The 17,495-nt window shown below is 47.4% G+C and overlaps 1 protein-coding gene across 1 annotated transcript in view; it reads left to right on the top strand.

The window, feature by feature from the left end:
* LOC115394528 (rho guanine nucleotide exchange factor 4-like) overlaps window positions 1-17,495 on the top strand; it is a 62,959-nt gene that overhangs the window by 37,547 nt on the left and 7,917 nt on the right. Inside the window, 5 exon segments of the mRNA XM_030099860.1 lie at window positions 8,400-8,579; window positions 9,059-9,259; window positions 11,393-11,572; window positions 11,674-11,906; window position 15,092. Coding sequence (XP_029955720.1) covers window positions 8,454-8,579; window positions 9,059-9,259; window positions 11,393-11,572; window positions 11,674-11,906; window position 15,092 — 741 coding nt within the window. The 5' untranslated portion in view covers window positions 8,400-8,453.

Below are 17,495 nucleotides of genomic sequence, written 5' to 3'. Positions count from 1 at the left end.
ATCCATCGTGACGGTAGAGAGCAGGGCGGTTCCAGAAGAGGTTTAAGTTGTCGATGAAGTGAAGGTTGTGAGCTGAGCAGGACTGCTGAGCCAGGAGATTCAATCTGAGGATCCTGGAGAAGAACCCACTCCCCGGAAGAGCGTCGGGAGCGGTCCGCTGATGAAGACCGTCTTCCTGCAGCTTTCCAGCAAATTGAAAAGGTCTTTAAAATCCTTCTTGGTGAGCTGGGAGTGTCGCCGGGTCATGGCATTGGACCCGACATGAACAATCACCCCGGCGAACAGCAGGGGGGCGGACTGGAGGAGCTCCGGGAGTTTATCCAGGATGGTGGGGACGGTGGTGCTGGAAAACACCGTGTGCTGGCGTTAAAGAAGAGAGTCTTCCTCACGATGCTGTCCCCGATGATGAGTGAAGACGGCTGAGGAGAGGACCAGGTCCAGTGGATGAAGGAGAAGCAGGAGAAACCGAGACCGCCGCAGACCCGGAGGCTTCCCCACCGGCCGCGCCGTCGTCTTCATCCTGCGTCAGAACCAGGAAGCGGTTCCAGACGGAGAATGGAGCCGCGGTGGTCTTGTGTTTAGGTTTCCCCCGGACCACGACCTCTGCTCATGAGCGCTGGTGGCCGGGTGTGGAGCAGGAGGGAACCCGGGGTGCCGGGGTGCCGGGGTGCCGGGGTGCCGGGGCGGCGGCGGCTGAGATTGTTGGTGGGCCACAGCCTGGGTCCTGAACAGCAGAGTGTCCTTTGTTCCTCTGACAGCCGGTGGACGTCCTCTTTCAGGTCAGCCATCTTTTTATTGGCTGTTATGACTTCTAGATGCGGGTCCTACATGGTGGATCAGACCTCGGTCTGGGGTGATCCAGTTCACTACCGGGCAGCTCTGACGTGGAGCTCTGGAGCTGTCCCCTGGAGCTGTCCCCTGGAGATGTCCTCTGGAGCTGTCCCCTGGAGATGTCCTCTGGAGCTGTCCCCTGGAGATGTCCTCTGGAGCTGTCCCCTGGAGATGTCCTCTGGAGCTGTCCTCTGGAGCTGTCCTCTGGAGCTGTCCCCTGGAGCTGTCCCCTGGAGCTGTCCTCTGGAGCTGTCCCCTGGAGCTGTCCCCTGGAGCTGTCCTCTGGAGCTGTCCTCTGGAGCTGTCCTCTGGAGCTGTCCTCTGGAGATGTCCTCTGGAGCTGTCCCCTGGAGATGTCCTCTGGAGCTGTCCTCTGGAGCTGTCCTCTGGAGCTGTCCTCTGGAGATGTCCTCTGGAGCTGTCCTCTGGCCTGGAGTCCTGTTCAGGATCAGTGATTCAGACGGTCTCCAGTCCAACACGGTCCACCTGGTCTCAACACTTCACACCGTGGCTGATGAAAGTCCTCTGAGTCTTGCTGACAAAATGAAGCCTGACTGCGAGTGTTCCTCCGTGGACGGTGTTGGGATCAGTCTGGGATGACTGCAGCAAAGACGGTTCAGACTGCAGAGCTGTTGGTCTCTTCTGGACTGGATAACTGTGGAGACGTGTTGAAAACCTGGATTTATTTTCATCCTCTATGCCAGCTCTGTTTGTAGGCTTTATTTTTATATATCAAGCTCTCATCTCGGGTTTTTATCTCTCTGTCTTGTATTTTCGAGCTGGAGCAATGTGCTGCGTACAATGGAACATTTTTCATGGTTTTTATTTTCAGAATTCAATACATCATTACTGTTGTAGATGTAGTGGTTCATGCTTCTGTCCAGGTGGACCAGACTCCAGAACCAGACCCTGACCCTGGTCCTGAGGCACTGGCTCACTGGCTCACTGGCTCACTGGTTCACTGGTTCACTGGTTCACTGGCTCACTGGCTCACTGGCTCACTGGTTCACTGGTTCACTGGTTCACTGGCTCACTGGTTCACTGGTTCACTGGTTCACTGGTTCACTGGCTCACTGGTTCACTGGTTCACTGGTTCACTGGCTCACTGGTTCACTGGTTCACTGGTTCACTGGCTCACTGGTTCACTGGTTCACTGGTTCACTGGCTCACTGGTTCACTGGTTCACTGGTTCACTGGTTCACTGGCTCACTGGTTCACTGGCTCACTGGTTCACTGGCTCACTGGTTCACTGGTTCACTGGCTCACTGGTTCACTGGTTCACTGGTTCACTGGTTCACTGGCTCACTGGCTCACTGGCTCACTGGCTCACTGGTTCACTGGCTCACTGGTTCACTGGTTCACTGGCTCACTGGTTCACTGGCTCACTGGTTCACTGGTTCACTGGCTCACTGGTTCACTGGTTCACTGGCTCACTGGTTCACTGGCTCACTGGTTCACTGGTTCACTGGCTCACTGGCTCACTGGCTCACTGGTTCACTGGTTCACTGGTTCACTGGCTCACTGGCTCACTGGTTCACTGGCTCACTGGCTCACTGGTTCACTGGCTCACTGGTTCACTGGCTCACTGGCTCACTGGTTCACATGGTTCCTGGTTTACTGGTTCACTGCTGGCTCACTGCTCACTGCTCACTGGCTCACTGGTTCACTGGTTCACTGGTTCACTGGCTCACTGGCTCACTGGCTCACTGGCTCACTGGCTCACTGGTTCACTGGCTCACTGGCTCACTGGTTCACTGGTTCACTGGCTCACTGGTTCACTGGTTCACTGGCTCACTGGTTCACTGGCTCACTGTTCACTGGTTCACTGGTTCACTGGTCACTGGCTCACTGGTTCACTGGTTCACTGGCTCACTGGTTCACTGGCTCACTGGCTCACTGGCTCACTGGCTCACTGGTTCACTGGCTCACTGGTTCACTGGTTCACTGGCTCACTGGCTCACTGGTTCACTGGCTCACTGGCTCACTGGCTCACTGGTTCACTGGTTCACTGGTTCACTGGTTCACTGGTTCACTGGTTCACTGGCTCACTGGTTCACTGGTTCACTGGCTCACTGGTTCACTGGCTCACTGGTTCACTGGCTCACTGGTTCACTGGTTCACTGGTTCACTGGTTCACTGGCTCACTGGTTCACTGGTTCACTGGCTCACTGGTTCACTGGTTCACTGGCTCACTGGTTCACTGGTTCACTGGTTCACTGGCTCACTGGTTCACTGGTTCACTGGCTCACTGGTTCACTGGTTCACTGGTTCACTGGTTCACTGGTTCACTGGCTCACTGGTTCAGGGTCGGGGTCTGTAACCAGAACCAGTCTCTGGTTAAACAGGAACTTTTCCATTCAGCTCATTTCCAATAATTCATAATTTAGTGAAAAGAAAAAGTCGTGTACACTGGAGATGAATGCATCACACACACATGCACGCACGCACGCACACACACACACACACACACACGCGCCTCTGAGACGTGGTTTTTATATGCATGGCTGCCCCCCCACCCCACCCCCTCTGGGGTTGCTATGGCCTTGCCTCAGCTATTCTGGTATCCAGGATGTGCTGACGCTCTGTGCATCCTGATTGGCCGCCTGCTCCGTTCAGGGTGGGTGCACACACAGAAAAGGAAAGGAAGGAAGGGAGGAGAGAAGAACAGAGGGTGATGGTGGCGGCTGGATGGATGGCTGAGGCAGCTGGGCTCCAGGCGGCGCACAGCTCCATTTTAGACGGAGCTCTTTACCAGGAGGAGCGGTAGACGGAGACGCAGACGGAGACGGGACAAAGGACGGACGGACGGACGCCGAGCCAGCTCCAAAACAGCCCAGCATATGTAGGCTGGGAGGAGAACGCTCTGGAAAACAAGCAGACAGACGGAGAGACGAGGAGGAGGAGGAGGAGGAGGAGGAGGAACCACGATGTACCGGAGAGATGCAGCATCCTGTCCTCCGTCTTTCATCCTGACGTCCTGACCGAGAGACAGCAGAGGAGAAGACGGGAGCAGGGAGGCTGAACGGGAGAGACAGGGGAGGCGTCTGATCCTCCGAGAGGAGAGAGGAGGAGGAGGAGGAGGAGGAGGAGGAAGAGCACTGGAATATCTGAGCTCATCCAGGCACTGAGCCTCCGCCGGGCCGGGGCGACGCTGGCCGCCGACAAGGTGGCAGGAGAAGCCGAGGAGGCGAGCGCCGAGCGGAGGAGGGGGGCACCGCTAGAGGACGGAGAGACGGCCGGGCGGCGCCGGGGGACGCCGTGTGGTGCGGAGGCTCGGCTCTGAGGGACCGGCGGCGGGGGAGGGGGGGGGCGGCGCCGGGGAGGAGGACGACGACGAGGCCCGGGCGCTGATGGCTCGCGGCGGCGGCTCGGGGAGGTGGAGCCGCCACAGGATGGGATTCCTCAACACCCTGCTGCGCTGCAACCTGCCGCCCGAGACGCAGAAGGTGGTGGTCTTCCTCATCATGATGCTGCTCATCATCATCAACGTGGTGCTCATGTTCCTGCTGGCCTTCCAGTAGAGCCCCGGGACCTGGACACACACACACACACACACACACACACACACACACACAGACCGGCTGCTGGGATCGATGGGGGTCCAGGATGAGGAACGTGGTGCAGTCTGAGAGGAAGAGGAATGTGCTGCAGGAGCTGCTGTCTCCACATCTCCAGGCCTCGTGCACGGAGGCGTCCACCCACAAACCTTTGCTCCTGTGTTTGATTTGTTCTGGTCCTGTCTGGGTTCTGGTTCTGGTTCTGGACTTTGTGAGTGATCAGGACTGAATGTTCAGCTGCAGGGCTGAATGACTCGCTGTCCGCTCACATCATGGAAAATGCCGGCATCGTACGATTCTGCAAACCAGGGACATGCTAACCCAGGGGGGTGGGGGCGGTTGTGCCATGCGTGGCCTGTGGGCCAAAACAGGGCCCGCCTGCCTGCAGGATTCCTTCTGCTAAATAACCAAGACAAAATGTTGTTTGTGAAGGAGTCAGTGTGGTGGACATGGCCCGGCGGCAGAGAGGCAGCTAGCAGCTAGCAGCTAGCAGCCAGCAGCTAGCAGCCAACAGCCAGCAGCCAGCAGCTAGCACAACAGCTAGCAGCCAGCAGCTAGCAGCCAACAGCTAGCAGCTAGCAGCTAGCAGCCAGCAGCTAGCAGCTAGCAGCCAGCAGCTAGCAGCCAACAGCTAGCAGCTAGCAGCCAGCAGCCAGCAGCCAGCAGCTAGCAGCTAGCATGATGCTGTGAGGGAAATGGGGCAGTGGTTTGCATGGCTTCTGGACTAAAGACTGTGTTTTGCACCATTTAGTATTATTTTAAATCCACTCCCCGTTGAAGTCCCGCTTGTTTCAGCTCATTAGGGATTTATTTATTTAAAGACAAAGGGAACCCGTTCCAGACCGGGTGGGTTCCAGCAGAACGTCTCCACAGCGCTGAACGTTCCTGGTGAGGAGTGAGGAAGACGCCCTCTGCTGGTCATTCCACTGATGGAATCCATGACAGTCCACCCTGAGGACGAGGTGGAGCTCGTCGGTCCGGACCGTCCTGATCTGGATCCACCTGATGGAACCTGAGCGCCGTTTGATCACGTCACCATGACGACGGAGCAGGAAGCCCTGTGGGTCCAGTAGGGCCCCGGTTTGCAGAGGGTGGAGATTCAGCCCTGTTTTTTCTCACTTTTAATATATAATAATATCATTTCTTTTCCTAATTTGTTTTCCCGCTTTTTGTATCCGACAGAGATCCGATTAGTTCTTACAGAATTGCTGCTGGTGAGAAAAGGTCAGATGTAAATAAACGATTATATCAGCTCTGAACTATAATGAATAAAACATTCTCACTTTTCAAGTCTTCATTCGCTATTTTTTAAGCACTGTTTTCATGTGTCGGGTTAAATTCCCACGATGTTCCCCAGTCAGTCAGAGTCAGACTGAGCAGAATTCACTTTTTGTAGTAGTAAATTAAGATTTTTACCTCTTTTTTACCACAACACTTTGTGGAGAATTTCAGTTAAAACTGTACGGAACATGTCACCTAATACATCTCTATCTCTCCTCTCTCACACACACACTCAGACGCACAAACACACACAGACACATGCTCACATGTATACACGCACACATTAACAGACGCACACATGCACAAACCTGTATGGGCCTGTGACACAGATGCTAATACATGAAACTGCTGAGCTGTTGACAAGATGTAGAGGAGATGAGCCACTATAGAGCAGCTGTAGAGCCACTATGGAGCAGTAGAGTCACTATAGAGTCACTATAGAGGAGCTGTAGAGTCACTATAGAGGAGCTGTAGAGTCACTATAGAGGAGCTGTAGAGTCACTATAGAGCAGCTGTAGAGCCACTATAGAGGAGCTGCAGAGCCACTATAGAGGAGCTGTAGAGTCACTATAGAGGAGCTGTAGAGTCACTATAGAGGAGCTGTAGAGCCACTATAGAGGAGCTGTATAGCCACTATAGACCTGTAGAGTCACTATAGAGGAGCTGTAGAGCCACTATAGACCTGTAGAGTCACTATAGAGCAGCTGTAGAGCCACTATAGAGGAGGTGTAGAGTCACTATAGAGGAGATGTAGAGTCACTATAGAGGAGCTGTAGAGTCACTATAGAGGAGCTGTAGAGTCACTATAGAGGAGCTGTAGAGCCACTATAGAGGAGCTGTATAGCCACTATAGACCTGTAGAGTCACTATAGAGGAGCTGTATAGCCACTATAGACCTGTAGAGTCACTATAGAGGAGCTGTAGAGCCACTATAGAGGAGGTGTAGAGTCACTATAGAGGAGATGTAGAGTCACTATAGAGGAGCTGTAGAGTCACTATAGAGGAGCTGTAGAGTCACTATAGAGGAGCTGTAGAGCCACTATAGAGGAGGTGTAGAGTCACTATAGAGGAGCTGTAGAGTCACTATAGAGGAGCTGTAGAGCCACTATAGAGGAGATATAGAGCCACTATAGAGGAGGTGTAGAGTCACTATAGAGGAGCTGTAGAGTCACTATAGAGGAGCTGTAGAGTCACTATAGAGGAGCTGTAGAGTCACTATAGAGGAGCTGTAGAGCCACTATAGAGGAGATGTAGAGTCACTATAGAGGAGCTGTAGAGTCACTATAGAGGAGCTGTAGAGCCACTATAGAGGAGCTGTAGAGTCACTACAATGAGTGCCTCTGTCCAGTAAGAGGCCATTGGAGTTATCAGGAATGGGATTGTGTCTTGTGGATCTGCTTTGTCCAGTTTGTTATTTGTGTAAAAACCGTTTTTGTCAGGTTTCCTCAGCATAGTTTTAAGCATCAGTTTGTCTCTGAGGTGATTCCAGTGTTTTCTCAGTGAGACTGTTGTGTCAGCTCCTCGTCACCATTCATCACATCTCGTTGCATCTCAGCTGTTGTCGGCATCAGATCAATACGTTGTGTCAGTGCGGTGTTGCCTGTGAGGGGAGCAGACATGATTCATTGGAGCGACCCAGTGGTCTGGACCTGAGTGAGTCCTGCCCGGGCGAGGAGGATTCAAACAGGGCATTCTGTCCGGAGCTCCTATCATGGCGGTTAATAGGAGGATCTCTTGCAAGCAGAGCGAGTGTGTAGAGAGGCATCACAGAGGTAGGACGGTGTGGGTGTGTTGCCTAGCAACAGCCACATCGTCTGTTTCCCATCGCCGTGAAGCATCAGATCAAAACAAGAGCAATGAAAACACTCGTCTTCAGCGGTGAGACAGATGTCTTCGGGTCCACCGAGGCTTTTCAGGAACACCGAGGTGCACGGGACGGACCACCGACCCCCGACCCACCCTGACACACCAACTCCATTTTCTTAAAACCACAACAGCTGATGTTTGGTTTGTTTGTAATGGAGCGTTCTCTCCTCTCTGTGATCTCCTGCTTCCTGATTTTCCCTCTCAGGGAAAAATCACAAAGCCTCAAAACTCAAAACTGAACAGCAGACAACGCAGCAAGAAGCCTCGTCTTTCTTGAAATCTACGTAGCTTTGAGATGCTGTCAGTCTGGAGCTCTGACTCCACTGAAGTCAAACTGGTCAGTCTTCTGTTAGTAAACTGAAATGTCCAAATGTCCGCTGACTGGAAGCTTCATTCAATAGAAAACCTGAAAGCCTGGTAGCTGAAAGCTCTGCTCCTGTTCTACTTTTAGAGAACCGAGGAACCTCCAGCAGGCCAGCACTCTGAGAACCCGGCGTTGTCCTGGGGCGGTCTGGACCAACAGCTTTAAGAGGAGATGAAGTCTGACCATTCAGAAGGATTTAGATCCTATTCTAGACTGAACAGAAGATGAAGACATGCAGAGCAGCTGGTACTGAAGTGGATCAGTTCCTCTCAGGACATCTCTGAGCTGGATCGTCTCCATCAGCCTCGACTGCCACCTTTTTATGTTTCCTGCTGAAATTGGAAAAAAAAATCAATTAAAAGCTGATCTGAGTCTGTTGTGTGTCTTTCCCTGTGTCCCTGCCCGTCCCTGTGTGTCCCTGTCCCTGCCCGTCCCTGTGTGTCTCTGTCCCTGCCCGTCCCTGTGTGTCCCTGTCCCTACCCGTCCCTCTGTCCTCCCAGCTGATCAGCGATGGCAGCGTGGTGTACGCCGAGGCGCTGTGGGACCACGTCACCATGGACGACCAGGAGCTGGGCTTTAAGGCGGGGGACGTCATCGAGGTGGTGGACGCCACCAACAAGGAGTGGTGGTGGGGACGCATGGTGGACAGTGAGGGCTGGTTCCCCGCCAGCTTCGTACGGGTGAGAGAACCCTCGTCCTCATACAGTCACACCGGTAAATGTCTTTAGCTGGACTTTATCTGGCAATGTGAGGCGGAACTAAGATGATTCAGGGTTTAAATACTGAGAATTTTGCCATTTTAAAGTTTTCTTCCCTCCTTCAATCAATTCATTCATTCATGGAACAAGAACAGAAACTTTTCCCTGTGAAGCGTTTGCTCATCCGTGTCCAGGTTCTCACTGAATGAGAGATTACAGGGTTTTAAAGTTTTGTTTCTGGACGAGAAGAGCCGAGTCGATCAGAGCTTCTGATGAAAAGACATCAGCTCTCAGTTCCAGCTTCTCTCTGAGGATTTTAGAGATTTAAAAAGAGATTAATTAGACTAATTAATTCACATCATGATAAGTTATTGTCTCATGTTGCGGCCTCTGCCCTCCATGTCCCTGTCTCCTGTCCCCCTGTGGTGGACACGTCTCACTGCTACCTGTCTTGTCCACAGTTGCGTGTGAACCAGGACGAGCCCATGGAGGAGTACCTGGCCCACCTGGAGGAGGCCCAGGCCGGGGGCGAGGACCGGGCCAGTCTGGGCCTGCTGCTGGGACCCGGGTTACCCTGCAAAGAGCAGATGAGGACCAACGTCATCAACGAGATCATGAGCACAGAGAGGGACTACATCAAGCACCTGAAGGACATCTGTGAGGTGTGCAGGGTGTTCCTTCTCTCCACGCCACCCCGAGCACCCGGACCAGCAGGACCCGCCCGACCGGCTTAGGAAGCACTTCTGGTTCTTTTGGGGGGAATCTTCATTATTTTACCTCTTCCTCACTTAAGCCCCCATCTCTGGGGCAACAGTAGCTCAGATGGTAGAGCCTTATAACCGGAAGGTTGGCGGTTCGATCCCCCCTCCCGCAGGCGTAAAACTGTCGTTGTGTCCTTGGGCAAGACACTTCACCCACCTTGCCGAGTGTGAAAGTACTGTGAGAGTGAATGGTTGGTGGTGGGAGGGGCCGATGGCGCAGATTGGCAGCCTCGCTTGGGTCAGTCTGCCGCAGGGCAGCTGTGGCTTCAGCAGCAGCTTACCACCACCCAGTATGGAGAGAATGAATAATGCAATGTAAAGCGTCTTTGAGTGTCCAGAAAAGCGCTATATAAAACCAATGCAGCATTATTATTATTATTAGGGGTATGCGATATAACGATATAAGATCGTTAAGGATTATAACGTCGGGGCGATCTCATAAATCAGAAAGATGGTTAAACCGTCTATAGGGCACGTTCTCCTCGTTATTTTTTCACCAATATATAATATTTTTTGGAGTGATGATGTTACCTGAAAGCTTCAGATAATATCAACTAAATATTCCCTCTAGTGCAGTTATCCACGTACATAATGGATACATGCAGAGCAACACTAACGATGATTAAAAAAAAAAAAAAAAAAAAACTCCACAGCCAGCGCTGTGTGACAGCTTCTCTACCTGGAGCTGCTGCTGGGTGGAGGCTGGGTGGAGGCTGGGTGGAGGCTGTGTCAGGCAGAGCTGGTTTACAGCAGCAGTACAGGATCTACAAGAGATCAGCCGCCATGGAAACACCCCAACAAGCTGGAGGAAGAGACGCTGAAGCTAGCACCGATGCTAATGCTAGCTAGCGAGCTACCGCTAGCAGTTCACAAGCTAGCATGAGGGATTTTATATACAACAAATCACAGAAATGTGAAAAGACACTTAGTGAACAAACCATCAAGCTAACAGCTGAAACGAACCTTTAGTCTGATCACTAGTGGAACGTCTGTGGTTTAATGGGATGATGAGGGGCTGTGTTTCAATGTAGACAGAGCCCTCTAGTGGTCATATAGCGCAACTATTAACACTATATCTCATTAAAACTGCTAAAAAGCTATTTGATGTGTTTAGATTTTTGTGTTACAACAGTGTACTTTATTGTTCATTATCTTTTACCTCATTTTTAAAAGGAGATAAAAGTTTAGATCTCTGAACAAAAAAATATTCTCAAGCAGCTGTATTATTCACTCAGGTGATAGATATTAAAGTGAAATAGTTTTTGTCTTTATGCTTGTGTTCATTGCACATTTTGATTAGAAAAAAAACCTGTACTACTTAAATTAAAGCCAGTTTCTTTAGCTTAAATTGTATTTTTTTTCCTTTTAGGGTTTTACATGTTTAAATGCATTTTATACTTTTTATATGTTTAACATTGGGGAAAAATGGTCAAACTTGCAAATTAATCTAGAAAAATCTATATAAAAAAGAATTGTGATAAAATCGCGATCATGATATTGATTTTAAAAAATCGTGATATGACATTTTTGCCATATCGCCCACCCCTAATTATTATTATTATAACCCTAACACTCTAACCCTAACCATAATCCTCTAACTGAAAGCCGAACACTCTAACCCTAACCTAACCCTCAAGCCCAAACCCTCGGACCCTAACCCTCGGACCCAAACCCTCGGACCCTAACCCTCGGACCCAAACCCTCGGACCCTAACCCTCGGACCCAAACCCTCGGACCTAACCCTCGGACCCAACCCTCGGACCCTAACCCTTGGACCCTAACCATCAGTATTTTCTGTTCTGGAAAAGTCCCTGTCAAACTCCACAAAGTCCACATTGCAGATCAGACCATGTAGCAGTCTGGGTTTGGCCACTAGGTGGTGTTCCACTCCTCCACACTCCTCACTTGGGTTGTTTCAGGTTTTGGGTGGAGGTGGAGGTGTGTGTGTGTGTGTGTGTGTGTGTGTGTGTGTGTGTGTGTGTGTGTGTGTGTGTGTGTGTGGTGTCTGCAGCCTGACTGTGGCTCTGTCTGCAGGGCTACATCAAACAGTGTCGGAAGAGGACGGACATGTTCACAGAGGAGCAGCTCCGGACCATCTTTGGGAACATCGAGGACATCTATCGGTTCCAGAGGAAGTTCCTGAAAGGTCTGGAGAAGAAGTTCAACAAGGAGCAGCCGCACCTCAGCGAGATCGGCTGCTGCTTCCTCGAATATGTACGAACACTCACAGCACCGGCATCCTCCGAGTCCCGGTTTCCATGGAAACCCCCTCTGGAGGTCCCGGGTTGGTGACACTGCTCCTCTTCCCTCCACAGCAGACAGATTTCCAGATCTACTCGGAGTACTGCAACAACCATCCCAACGCCTGCATCCAGCTCTCCAAGCTCATGAAGGGCAACAAGTACGTGTTCTTCTTCGAGGCCTGCCGGCTGCTGCAGAAGATGATCGACATCTCTCTGGACGGCTTCCTGCTCACTCCGGTTCAGAAGATCTGCAAATACCCGCTGCAGCTGGCCGAGCTGCTCAAATACACCAACCCTCAGCACAGGTGAGCCCCGCCACAAGGCCTGCTGCTCCACAGCTTCTACACGTCTAATCCACATCTCATCCACAGCTTCTATACGTCTCATGCACAGCTTCTACACATCTAATAAACATCTAATCCACAGCTTCTACACGTCTTATCCACAGCTTCTACACATCTAATCCACAGCTTCTACACATCTAAACATCTCATCCACAGCTTCTATACGTCTCATCCACAGCTTCTACACATCTAATAAACATCTCATCCACAGCTTCTACACATCTAATCCACAGCTTCTACACGTCTAATCAACATCTCATCCACAGCTTCTACACGTCTTATCCACAGCTTCTACACATCTAATAAACATCTCATCCACAGCTTCTACACATCTAATCCACAGCTTCTACACGTCTAATCAACATCTCATCCACAGCTTCTACACGTCTTATCCACAGCTTCTACACATCTAATCCACAGCTTCTACACATCTAATAAACATCTAATCCACAGCTTCTACACGTCTTATCCACAGCTTCTACACATCTAATCCACAGCTTCTACACATCTAATAAACATCTCATGCACAGCTTCTACACATCTAATAAACATCTAATCCACAGCTTCTACACGTCTTATCCACAGCTTCTACACATCTAATCCACAGCTTCTACACATCTAATCAACATCTCATCCACAGCTTCTATACGTCTCATCCACAGCTTCTACACATCTAATAAACATCTCATCCACAGCTTCTACACATCTAATCCACAGCTTCTACACGTCTAATCAACATCTCATCCACAGCTTCTACACATCTAATCCACAGCTTCTACACGTCTAATCAACATCTCATCCACAGCTTCTATATGTCTAATCAACATCTCATCCACAGCTTCTACACGTCTCATCCACAGCTTCTACACATCTAATAAACATCTAATCCACAGCTTCTACACATCTAATAAACATCTAATCCACAGCTTCTATATGTCTTATCCACAGCTTCTACACATCTAATCCACAGCTTCTACACATCTAATCAACATCTCATCCACAGCTTCTATATGTCTAATCCACAGCTTCTACACATCTAATAAACATCTAATCCACAGCTTCTACACATCTAATAAACATCTAATCCACAGCTTCTATACGTCTTATCCACAGCTTCTACACATCTAATCCACAGCTTCTACACATCTAATCAACATCTCATCCACAGCTTCTATACGTCTCATCCACAGCTTCTACACATCTAATAAACATCTCATCCACAGCTTCTACACATCTAATCCACAGCTTCTACACGTCCAATCAACATCTCATCCACAGCTTCTACACATCTAATAAACATCTAATCCACAACTTCTACACATCTAATCCACAGCTTCTACACATCTAATAAACATCTAATCCACAGCTTCTACACATCTAATGAACATCTAATCCACAGCTTCTACACGTCTTATCAACATCTCATCCACAGCTTCTACACGTCTAATCCACAGCTTCTACACATCTAATCCACAGCTTCTACACATCTAATAAACATCTCATCCACAGCTTCTACACATCTAACCCACAGCTTCTACACGTCTAATCAACATCTCATCCACAGCTTCTACACATCTAATAAACATCTAATCCACAGCTTCTACACATCTAATCCACAGCTTCTACCATCTAATACATCTCATCCACAGCTCTCTACACATCTAATACATCTAATCCACAGCTTCTACACATCTAATAAACATCTCATCCACAGCTTCTACACGTCTAATCCACAGCTTCTACACATCTAATCCACAGCTTCTACACATCTAATAAATCTCTAATCCACAGCTTCTACACATCTAATAAACATCTCATCCACTCTTCACACGTCTAATCCACAGCTTCTACACATCTAATCCACAGCTTCTACACGTCTAATCAACATCTCATCCACAGCTTCTACACATCTAATAAACATCTAATCCAGCTTCTACATCTAATAAACCTCATCCACAGCTTCTACACGTCTAATCCACAGCTTCTACACATCTAATCCACAGCTTCTACACATCTAATCCACAGCTTCTACACATCTAATAAACATCTCATCCACAGCTTCTACACATCTAATCCACAGCTTCTACACGTCTAATCAACATCTCATCCACAGCTTCTACACATCTAATAAACATCTAATCCACAACTTCTACACATCTAATCCACAGCTTCTACACGTCTAATCAACATCTCATCCACAGCTTCTACACATCTAATCCACAGCTTCTACACATCTAATAAACATCTCATCCACAGCTTCTACACATCTAATAAACATCTAATCCACAACTTCTGCACATCTAATCCACAGCTTCTACACATCTAATAAACATCTAATCCACAGCTTCTACACATCTAATAAACATCTAATCCACAACTTCTGCACATCTAATCCACAGCTTCTACACATCTAATAAACATCTAATCCACAACTTCTGCACATCTAATCCACAGCTTTTACACGTCTAATAAACCATTCACAGCTTCTACATCTAATCCACAGCTTTTACACGTTTAATAAACATCTAATCCACAACTTCTGCACATCTAATCCACAGCTTCTACACATCTAATAAGCATCTCATCCACAGCTTCTACACATCTAATAAACATCTAATCCACAACTTCTGCACATCTAATCCACAGCTTCTACACATCTAATAAACATCTAATCCACAGCTTCTACACATCTAATAAACATCTAATCCACAACTTCTGCACATCTAATCCACAGCTTCTACATCTAATAAACATCTAATCCACAACTTCTGCACATCTAATCCACCACAGCTTTTACACACTAATAAACATCTCATTCACAGCTTCTACACATCTAATCCACAGCTTTTACACGTTTAATAAACATCTAATCCACAACTTCTGCACATCTAATCTACAGCTTTTACACGTCTAATAAACATCTCATCCACAGCTTCTACTGGAGGTGTCCCCGACTAAGAATTTACATAGTCCAATCTGATTCGTCCGATCTTGCTGATAGTCGAATGTATCATCTTTGTTTTGTTTTTTTTTGTTTTTTTTAGAATAATTTGAATATAGGCTACAGCAGAATTTTGCAGTAATAAAAAATAACAGCGCAGGCAGGTAAACAACACTTTTATTTTTTCCTGCACACTGCAACACAGAGTGGAACAAAGTATTGGTAACTTTAAACATCAAACAAATGAAGTAGTTCAAATGACCATAAGCAGGCCCACTTCTAACAAACGGGCTAAAGCATGTCATTTATTTATATCTATAAGCTCTGCAGATAAGCTCACATGTTTTGGCTAAACAATTTCTCACATTATCTGCTCAAATTAAATGAAATAGGCTTATTGTGCTGTGTCGGGTCCATTTGCAGCGCAGCATCCATGCAAAAACAAACACTAAATTAAATAGAAGCCTTTTAAATAAATAAAAAAATAATAGGGACGTCCCGATCCAATCACGTGATCAGAAATCGGCTCCGATCACGTGATTACGGACTCGATCGGGATCGGAAGTTTCCTCCGATTTGGACTCGGTTGGATACAGATGTTTATTTTTTCATTAATTTCCTTTTTAACCCATTGAAGCCGGGATGCATTTACGGTAGTGGTTGTTGTTGCGCAATTCTATCATTAAACCCGGAAGCGCTGTTGCACAGTTCTACCATTGACGCCGGGTCTTTTTTTCTTCTTCTTTGCGCTAATCAGCTGTTTCTTGGGCAATGAAATGCATCAAACTGGCGCACATGCATAACTGGTCCTGTTTCCGGGTTCAGATGGTGTTGCTGCTCTGCCTCCTAACTTTCTAACTTTGTATTGATGTTTCTGGCCCTTGCTGCACACTGAAGTGGTAATGCATGCCCGGCCTTAATGGGTTAAATGAGATGTATTTAGGTTTTCCGTGCTACAAAAATATATAATTAGAGAGACGGCAATATGTGCAACATATTGCTGTGTTGTTTTGAATTGACGGTAAGAAAATAAAAAAGGAGAACTTTTCATAAGCTTTTTAGTTTTTTTTTTTTTTTTTTACAGATTTTACATATTTACTATATTAGAAAAGAATCGGATCGGGACTCGGAATCGGGAGATACTCAAAATGATAGGACATTGATACTTAATGTATTAAAGACAAACAGTATTATATTTGGTACAACATATTCTTTACAAGAACAGCCTGAATTGAATCTTTTTATAGATAATGTGCCTGTAAAACAAGTACAAGAAACAAAATTACTTGGTGTTGTGTTAGATAATAGATTATCATGGACTAGACATATTGATAAGATGGTATCCAAGATGGGAAGTGCTGTTTCTGTTGTGAAAAGGTGTGCAGCTTTCATGTCACTAAGTGTAATTAAACTAGTCTTGCAATCTTTAGTATTATCAGTTCTAGACTACTGTCCAGTAATCTGGTCTGGTACGTCACAAGAAAATATAAAAATGTTGTAAATTGTACAAAATAGAGCAGCAAGAATAGCTTTGCATTGTGGTTACAGAACAAATATCAGAGCTATGCACAAGTGTTTGGACTGGTTATTGGTAAAGGAAAGATTATTGTATTCGTTACTGGTTTTCTTTAGAAACATTTTAATCACCAAAAAACCATCAATCTTGTATAAAAACGTATATTTTAGTTCAGCTAGACATAGCTATGCAACCAGACATGCTACCAGAGGAAATTTTACATGACCTAAATCAAAAACAAATACAGTTAAAGGAATGGTTATGTATAGAGCTATGCAAGAAAGGAATAAACTACCAGAAAATACACAAGAAAACAGCAAAATAATTTTCAAGAAGTTGGTCAAAAAACATCTGTGTATAGAGACTTCATATGGGTCAACTGGAATTACAAGTATTACTTAAACCTACACTAAGGAACTTTTCAACCTTAATAAAACATTTTAATATCTTTTGTGATGATACATCGACTTAAAACTAGTTGAATGACCCTCTGTCGGGCTGAGGGCGTCAGTATTGCTTTCACTTGGACTGAGCAGCTGTGAGGAGGGTGGTAGGAACCCTGCTCACTAAAAAGCTCCAGATGTGCGGACTGCTTTACAGCATGCGTCACATCATGATAGAACATTGTTTAGCCACCATTAGATTCATTACCTCGTCGCTATCCGTCCTTCACACAGCCACTGGAAACAAATGAAGGCGAGTTCAGTCCGACAGCACGCCACCGGGAGCAGCATTTTACGACGTCACGCGCTAGGCCTCATGGGAACCGTAGTATTCCTTCAGGCAAAACACTACCGCTTTGGTCCACTGGCGCCGCCAAAATCAACGAAAACTGAAAGTTCCTTAGTGTTGCTTTAAAATGATATGTGAATGTTGTGTATCTCTGCTGACCTGGGAGCGGTCTTGTGTTGTTTGTTTGTTGTTGTGTTATGTATTTTTTGGTGTTTGTTTTGTTTGGAATTTGTATATGGATTGTTTTGTAGATAATGTGGCTGCTTTGACACATTGTGAAGATGTTGTATGGACCCCAGAAGAATAGTTTTGGCATTGCCATGCTAATGGGGATCCAAATAAATCAAATCAAATCAAAATC

Source organism: Salarias fasciatus, chromosome 9 (genome assembly GCF_902148845.1).
Source record: "Salarias fasciatus chromosome 9, fSalaFa1.1, whole genome shotgun sequence".
In the NCBI taxonomy this organism is placed as follows: Eukaryota; Metazoa; Chordata; class Actinopteri; order Blenniiformes; family Blenniidae; genus Salarias; species Salarias fasciatus.
Note: the sequence above shows the minus strand (reverse complement) of the source record. Positions and strands in the feature narration are given on the sequence as shown.